General features: G+C 41.1%; 1 protein-coding gene across 9 annotated transcripts in view; it reads right to left on the reverse strand.

The window, feature by feature from the left end:
* LOC108242209 (serine/threonine kinase 11 interacting protein) overlaps positions 1–8894 on the reverse strand; it is a 34637-nt gene that overhangs the window by 16392 nt on the left and 9351 nt on the right. For 2 of the 9 annotated variants that reach the window (XR_005232695.1, XR_005232696.1), the window contains exons 16-22: positions 8172–8282; positions 6709–6892; positions 4842–4999; positions 4498–4741; positions 2053–2162; positions 1440–1712; positions 1184–1281 (exon numbers count right to left, since the gene is read on the reverse strand). Coding sequence is in view for 4 of the 9 variants with exons in the window: in XM_025008220.2 (XP_024863988.1) it covers positions 1518–1712; positions 2053–2162; positions 4498–4741; positions 4842–4999; positions 6709–6892; positions 8172–8282 (1002 nt within the window). In the remaining 5 variants the exon portion in view is untranslated. Of the gene's footprint in view, positions 1–1183; positions 1713–2052; positions 2163–4497; positions 4742–4841; positions 5000–6708; positions 6893–8171; positions 8283–8894 lie in introns of those variants that run through there. The other 7 variants (XR_005232697.1, XR_005232698.1, XM_017426928.3 and 4 more) reach the window with 5 other exon arrangements.

Raw genomic sequence — 8894 nt, forward strand, 5'->3', positions numbered from 1 at the left:
ATCCTATCCCACCCCATCTCATCTCATCCCATCTTATCCTATCCCATCCCACCCCATCTCATCCCATCCCATCTCATCCTATCCCATCCCATCTCATCCCATCCCATCTCATCCTATCCCACCCCATCTCATCTCATCCCATCCCATCTCATCCTATCCCATCCCATCTCATCCCATCCCATCCTATCCCATTCCATCTCCTCCCATCTCATCCTATCCCACCCCATCTCATCTCATCTCATCCCATCTCCTCCCATCTCATCCTATCCCACCCCATCTCATCTCATCCCATCTCATCCTATCCCATCCCATCCCATCTCATCCTATCCCATCCCATCTCATCCTATCCCATTCCATCTCCTCCCATCTCATCCTATCCCATCCCATCTCATCTCATCCCATTTCATCTTATCTCATATCATCCTATCCCATCTCATCTCATCCCATCTCATTTCATCTCATCCCATCTCATCTCATCCTATCCCAAAAACAAAGAAAAACAGAAGCTAAATACTGAAATGAGCAAAATAAAACATAAGCAACAGTTAGCAAAACTGCAGCCAAAAGCTAAAATTACCAAATCCGTAGCTAAAAGCTAAAATAAGTAAAAACAACAATAACAAAACAAAAACAGAACATAAAAATCTAAAATTAGCATAACCATACAGTTCAGAAGACAGTAGCTCAAAGTTAAAATGAATTAAAACAGCAGCTAAACGATAAAATAAACAAAACTGTAGCTAAAAGCTAAAATTATAAAGACAGGAGGGAAAAGCTAAAAGGAGCACAAGACAAAAACGGAGCAGGTTTACTAAAGAATACCATCTTTTGAAGACATTAAAGATATCCAAATTAATTATTACATTTTTTAAAAGATAAAGTTCAATAATTCAAAAAGTATAAGTTACAAACACTCATAAAAGTCAGAACTTTTTGTTATATAAAAAGTTAAACTACTGCAAAGTGTATGGAAGTAATTTGACCATAAAAACACACAGAAGATGTTATAAAACAGGAAAAACAATAATGTATATGATGATGTCAAAACAGGCTATAAATCACCTAAATAGAATAAAATGCTAAGTGATTTGAATACAACACATGGCTCTGTTCTCATACATTTAAGTTTTTAAAAGGATAAAAATAATAATAATAAAAAAAACTAAAACTTTGCTTTACTTACTGCACATCTGATGTCATTTCCAGAAAATATATCCGCAGGTTTGAAACAACCAAAAGCGAGGAAACTTCCCCCGATTCCCCAAATTTTACAGCTGACATCTAAGAATCCAAAAGAAAGAAAAAAAGACAATTGATTTTTTTTTTTGTTTTTTTAATGATTGGGCTTGTTTTTAATATGCGATACATAATGGCCGCTTTTACGAGTGAATAATGTTTTTATTACAGGCCTCATTAAACTGTAATTTTAAACACTAAACTATTAACGTCAGTTTCTTCAGATGACACCACCTTCCTCTTTGGGGCGTTTAAAAAATCAAACCTCAATCATTTTCCCCTCAAATGACCCACGGAAAAGGAAAAAAACCACAAGGAAAATTCAAAGCAGCTGCTGTCAGCGGGTAAATATGCAGAACTAAGATGAATGGAGCGAGCCCTCCTGCTTCCAGCTGTGCTTCAGCAGCTCTCTGCTGCTCGTCCAGGTGTCTCGCTGAGAAACGCCGACTCCGAAGACTTCTACGACGCTCTGCGTTCTTTAAAAACCAAAAAAAAACCAAAAAAAAAAACTTTCCAAGAACGTTAGGCGGCAACAGGGGGGCATCAACTTGTCAGAAAATAAAACAATATATAAAACTAACTGCGTAATCAGTCACTGTTGCTTAAATACGGGATCTGGAACTAATAGTTTTTTATTGAATTATACTGAATTTTGCAAAGATTTAAAGAGCCTGAAAATACATTTCGTCAGCCTCCTTCTTGATGTGAATAACGGCGTAACACGCAAATATATCATCGCCGTTTTGGCTCGTTCCAAACAACATTTGTAGCCAAAAAAAAAAAGCTTCAACCCATCTGTGCCGCGCTCTTACAGACCTTTAGGAACGAGTGGAGCTCTTCGTCCTCTTCGAAGACCTCCACGTCTAAGAACAGCTGGAGCCGATGGTCCACCGCCTCGTAGTCCTCGGACAGCAGGTCCAGATCTTCTACAGACAGCAGATGATTGTATTAAAAAAAAGAATCCGGCCTCAGATAACGATCAGACGTCGGTGTGGAAATCCTGCACCGACTGCTCAGCTGATGACCGGAATCGGTTGACTTTCAGCTCGAACCAGGGCAGATTTTAATCAAACTTTCAGGAAGTAATCACTGGACGTACAGCTACAACTGGTTGACCTTTGGAGTCTAGATGGTCAACATTAACCAACACAAAAATGGTTATAACTCAGTCGATTTGACATATTTTGAGCTAACATTTGATGTGGTCGTAGCTGAAAGGTTTCCATTCAAAGAGTCAATATATATATATATATATATATATATTTATGCTGGTAATTATAGTTTTTATTGTGGCAGAAACTGGACTGACAGGTAACAGCTTTACAAAAACTAGAAACCGGAATCAGCCAAGAAAACTTTCATGATTAGATTGTACTCCACTGTTAGTTGTGTCATCTGTTTTAGCGCTTATGATAAACCTGTGCAGTTTATTTCCCGTGCTAGGTCCTAATGTTTAGCTGATTGTTGACCATTTCGATGGGAAACTGGAGTTGGATTGCTGACGCGTGTTTCCGTTTTCGTGCCGAGCGATAGTGATCTAAATATAAAGCAAAATCGTTAAGCTCTCCTTCGTGAACAGTTAGCTCAAGTCTGCCGCCCTCACATCTCGCGTTTTCAGCTTAACATATGTTCCAAAACACTAATGAATAAGCTGTTTCGCCTCAAATGATATATTCCATTAAGCATTACGCCATAAATTTCAGGCAGCAGTGGGAATACTTACATATTTCATGGTTTTTGTGAAACTGCGGCCAGATTTCACTGCAGCCGACCACAGCATTAGCCAACAGCCTTCAAGCAGAGAGGCTTTTAAGAGCTATAAACCCACGACAGAACAGCAACAGAAGTTATTTGAACAGTGATGAATGATCGGAGCTAATCAGAAATGACAGGGCATGGGCCCGCGGAGGCCAAAATAAACCTTTGATTTTGAAGTAGAAACAGAGGTCAGATTAAAAAGGCCTTTGAACCCAGAGAGAAGCTTCTTTTTAAAAGGTGAAACACGTACAGGAACAGTCAGGAACAAAGGCATCTGGAGAGATGAATGACTGCTTCAGAAAAAGAGGAAAAACTGACCAACTGTCTCCCAAAAGAAGACGGCGTTTTTTCAGTGTTTCAGGATGAGGATGAGTTGTCGCCAGTGTGGCTGTGGTTTCACAAAGACAGATTACAAGGTACCCACTCTGCAACTAGTGCACTCTGAATAAAAAAAAAAGATAAAGAAGGCTATCATTAGGACTCGGCTTCTCCCTCTCCCAGGCTTTCATTCCCTCTCCCATCATTTTAGGTAATGACTCCAATCTGTCTTGTTGCGAATTCGCCATGTGGTTCATCCAAAAATGGCAGACAGATGTGGGCATTTGTCGCAGAGAACGCAGCGACTCTCGGCGGGTTGATTCAAAGACTTCCTCTTTTCCGTTCGCTTTCGATTAGAACAAATCTGCCTTCGCGGGAGACAAAGGAGCTGACATAAACAGTTCGTACCACATCTCACAGCTCATGTGTAATAAAATGCCACTTATACTTTACTGCTGTTTAGGCTCTGCTCCAGTAAACAGCCCTGCCAACATGACAACTGTATTCTGTATATAAAATAATGATGTAAAAGTCTGCGGCCGACTCCATTTGTCCACTAATCAAAACCATTACCTATTTCAGATGTTTGTTGGTTCAAGCTTCGAAAATATGGGCATTTGCTGCAGCTGTGGAAGTTTTTATTCTTTATTCGTCAGATTTGGTTTTGCTTATTATGCTGCAAAAGTTTAGCTTTTATCTAAGCTAACTTGTAAGCTTAACTTTACAAACAAAAAAGCCTGTTTGTGATAAACTAAAAAGGTCAGGAGCTGCACAACTTTTATCATTTTCTTCACAAATCCGCTTATTGTTAGACTTGAGAGGGAGAAAAAGACAAAAACAACATAAACGAAAGGCCTAGCGTTCAACAAAATTCCAACAAGAAGGAACTTTGTTTGAGTTTGAGGGAATTATTTGCAATTATGAGTTTTTTTCAAACAAACAGACTGGGAAGATGAACTGGATTTAGCGTACAGGTACAACTGGGTGTCATCGGCAAAACATGAAACTGCACAATGTGTTTTTAGACAACAGAGCCTAGAAAGTGAAGATACAGTGTTTAAAAATAAGGTGCTCCAGAACCGAGCCGTGGGGAACGCCAGTTTTGATCGCTAATATATGAATGCCAAGATTTTCATGTCTAAACCTGGACACTGACAATCACTGGAGGCGTGGATTAGAACTCACCCTTAGGAGTGGGTCGGTCCAAAAGTTCAGCATGAGGCGGAGTCATTCCAGTAGCAGTGTAGCGGTAGCTTCCTGCCAGGTCCTCCTTGCTTTGGGACTCTGTGTAGGAGAGGTTGCTGGCATCGTCTGGACCATCCCCGATGAAGAAGGAGCTTCCCTGCGCCGTGACAAACGTGGGATCCTCTGAAGTCGTGGCCGTTTCTGGGACGGGGCTACTGCTTTTACTCGTATCTGTGACATCAAGCTGCGGAAATAAAGACGAAAAAAATCAAACACTGTAAGCAAAGATCAGGGAAAACAACAAAACAAAAAGACAAAGGAGTCGCTGAAAGACTCAGAAAGACCTTGTTGACACTGTGAGTCCTCTGGGTGAAGTCGAGATAATTGATTTCACTGTCAGGCCTTGATGAATGAAAGTTGGGCGTACTGCTGTAGGGAGTGGTTTGTTCAGCCACTTGAACCACGTGGTCACTGCCACATTCTGGACAAATATGGCTTTCTCCTGAAAAAAAAGAAAAGAAAAAAGAAACGGAAAATGTCAAAAAATTAATCTCAACTTTTTTGGTCGCCTACATGACCATCCTAGAAAATGTAAAGCGGTCAAATTACGCTAGAAACCATATTGTAAAGATTAAAGAAATAGTTTAAGGAAGGATTCCCAATAATAAAAATGTTGGCTCAGTTTCAGTCGAGTTTAAAAAATAATGGATAAATGTCAAGAATGCCAAAGTTTTAAACAAATCTGTCTGTTAGTGCTCCGACTATGGATTCAGGATGACTCTCAGCTTCGACTGCTACAAATTTTAGCTCAATATCTGTAAAATTCATTGCTAAGGTCAACAGGTTTCCTCCATGTTTTCAATTATAAAACCCCAAACAGAAGTGGCCCAGAGGTGGCCCAGAAGTGGCCACTTCTGGCCCCCGGGCCGTATGTTGCCCAACTGTGGTCTAAAGGTTCTCAATCAGACTGATGGACAAAACCATAAACGGAAGACTTGATGTGGTAAATAAAACAAAAGTGAGCTTTTAGTGACAAAAAATGTCAAACATCTTTAAAAAAAAGAACGAGGAATAAGGTTTAAGTTTCTCCAAACTCTGTTTTCATTGTTTTAAACTTTATATTCACACCTGGAAAATAATCAAATCAAACTACAGACTATGTAGGACCTCTGGGTCGAATAGCTGTGGCAGCCATCTTGAATTTGGTTGACTGGAAAGTTAATCAGCTGCAGACGTACCAATAATTACTTAAACGTTTCCTTAAAAATCATCCAGAGAAATTTTGCTAACAGACAAACAGACACATGATCGCCCACCTTTCATGGCGAAGGGCAACATATATAAAATAATTCGGTTGATTTTATTGCTGAATAACCTGATGTGATTGAAAGTCTACACATCCAGTCCAGATGTGAACAGATTTATTTGGTTTTGTGCACCTGCAGGCGAACAAAAGTCCCCGTTCAGACACGCGTGAACTCAAAAGGGCCTTTGTTTTCCTGAGATCGGAGGGAAGCAAGGTTAACACACACACCAACAAAGAAACGTGGCTCCGAGGGATCCTGCGAACACGTGTTGAACAGAGCCTGCACGCCGTCTGTGCGTGCCCGAGCAGATCTCAGTGTCGGGGAGGCTGTTATCTGCCTCCGCCCGATTACAGAGGTGGGAACTCGCTGGAACGGGCAGCTTGGGAATAAAAGACAGCAGATAACTGCAGGGGGTGTTGCACTCAGATGATTCGTTGTTTTGTATAAATATTAAAGTCCTGGGCAGCCGACCAATGGGAGCCTGATAGCGTTTGACATCACTCGATATGTACGACCTTGCCCTTTATCTTACAGAGTGACTGAACATTGCGTACGCTACCAAACCCTCTCATGAACCACGGGACAAACTCAATGAAGCTGATTAACGTTCGGAGTCAACCCGATTCAAGACGGTCAATGTTAGTCAGCACAAAAATGGCTGCAACTCCGTCAGTTTTACAGAAACTGAGCTAAAATCTGATGTAATAGTTGACGAGTGTCATCCATAACAAACACTCTGAGTGGAATCACATCATTTCTCAACACAAGATGACTTTTGAGGCATTTAATTAAGATATGATGCATTAAAGAGAGAATCAAAGTCAGTTTTTTGTCTGCATATGAAAGTGTGTGGTTTTGTTAAGCAGCATCTTCCCTTCGTTGTGACCGTCAGCTCCTTCCTCACCCCCTAGTGACGTCCCTGCTCCTCTCCTCCTCGCTCTTCCTCCAGCATCCTCTTCCTCAGCCTCTCCCCGAGGCGTGAACTCCGACCCGCAGCGAAGGCACTGCAGGCGAGCACAGCTGGGGACGAGCGCCGAGTCGCGCCGCCGCTTCTCCTCTGTGGCTTGAGACAATATATCAGTCAAAACCTAGCGGGGGGAAGAACATTTTTATGTTTTATGTTTTTAGTTTTTAAATTAGATTCACAAATCAAACAGGCTCTCGGATATTTTAACGAGACGTTTTGGCCCTGTGGCACCGATTCTGCCTGAAAACTAATTACTACCTGCGACGAGCTCGAGTTCAACCCAGCCGTTTCCTTTCATGCCTCAGTCTGTCTCTGATTAAACGTAAAAAAAAAAAAGATCCCATTCTGGTGTTTTTAGAGTTTAATCTAGCATTTAATCTACGTTGTGCAACACGAGGCAGAAACAGGGGGGGCGGGGCGGGGGGCGGTTAGATTCTTCAGCATGATCCGACTCGTAGGGCTCGGTCAAGAATTCCCGGGGTCAGGTACGCGTAGGAGCGCCATCTCTTCGTGTCGCCTCGCAGCTCATGCGTGTCGGCCGCGTGAGGGAGTTTGAAACAGGCAGAATAAATCCTTCATGGGACGTTAGCTGATGATGAAGACCTTTCAGGGGCCGACTCGGATGCAGATTTTTACAAACCAAAGAAGCCAATTTCTCTCTTTGGTTTAGACAGATTTTGAAATAATCCTTCAGACTATTTTAAGGTGATTTAGCCCCTCTGGAGGCTAAAAGTTACACATATTTTCAGTCTGAAAGTGACATTTCTGATCGAATCAATTAACATTTGTACATTTTAGTCGTACAATTTTGATTTGTTAGTATGATATTGGTCTTTTAAAAGCTATGAAGTAATACTGGTCAACCTCCTTTGGGGTCAGCTGGTGTTGAACTACAAAAAAAAAGCACTCTTGCCATGAAAAGAACCCGATAAGAAGAAAAAACATGAGCAAAATTAGCAAATGTTATATTCTGTTAAACCTCTGTTATACTACATACACTTCTGGCAGGAGTTCCTAACAAATACAGGTGTGTACATACACTACAAGTCGACGGATATGAAGTTTTCTATGACTTCTCTAGGGGTCAATATATATTGTTTATATAATAACGTATTAAAAAAAAGTGCTTAACTCAAATAAACATATTCATCAACCCTCAGAAGAATTTGTGCACTAAAAATAACACACAGAAGAGCTTTGTCATTTAAAAAAAACAACAATATGTGTGCTACAGCTGTAGCAGCTGCTGCTGCAGCTTCATCTAACTGATTACGTATGAACAGGCAGGGCTGATATATTTTAAATATTGGCCAATTTAGAATCAGTTAGCCAAATAAAATCATTCTTCGCTCGATCTCTGGTGTACGTCAGCGTAAATGTTTGAGAGTTTGTCCGCTAACCTGCACTGCCTGCTGCGGGTCATCATCCAGCAGGACGTAGCATCTCCTCCTTTTAGCTCTGGTGATGTAGTCAAAGTGAAGCTCCACAGCCGGAAACAAGTTCTCCGTGTCCTGGAAACAAAAGAGTTACTGATCAAATCCTCCAAAAAAACACAACAAAAAAAAAAGGCATTAAAATGAACTTTAAGGTGAATCGGCATTCACACAGCCGATGGAATGTCTTAAACGTGAAAAACAACGTTCAATTAATTGCACGTTTGGGACGCGTTACTGGAAAGTTCAGAGATTATAACCCGTCAGTTTTCACCAAACTTTCACGCAGTCACATTTACCAGGTTCTGCTGAATCATAGCTGACACTAGTGCTGGGCGATATAACGATCCACATCGTGGGGACGATAGAAAAGTGTCTATCGTGATATATTTTCTTCTATCGTCGCTATCGTTTCTATCATTTCAATCATAATTGTATCAATGATTCATGTAAATATTTTATAACGCAGGCTTTGACGAATGTATTAGTGTTGTCACTTTGCATACATTCAGTTTATATAAGTGATAAATAAGAAGAAAAAATAACTATTTCACGAAGAACCTCCGTTTTGCGACATGACGCTGCTTTACGGCAGCGGCTTTCTGTGCGGCGCCGTGTTTTCACCATAAGCGCTGAAAGATGGAGACGCAGGAAGTATCAAACCCGGGGTCGCTACAAGTAGAGACAGCT

This window comes from Kryptolebias marmoratus, linkage group LG23 (assembly GCF_001649575.2).
Source record: "Kryptolebias marmoratus isolate JLee-2015 linkage group LG23, ASM164957v2, whole genome shotgun sequence".
In the NCBI taxonomy this organism is placed as follows: Eukaryota; Metazoa; Chordata; class Actinopteri; order Cyprinodontiformes; family Rivulidae; genus Kryptolebias; species Kryptolebias marmoratus.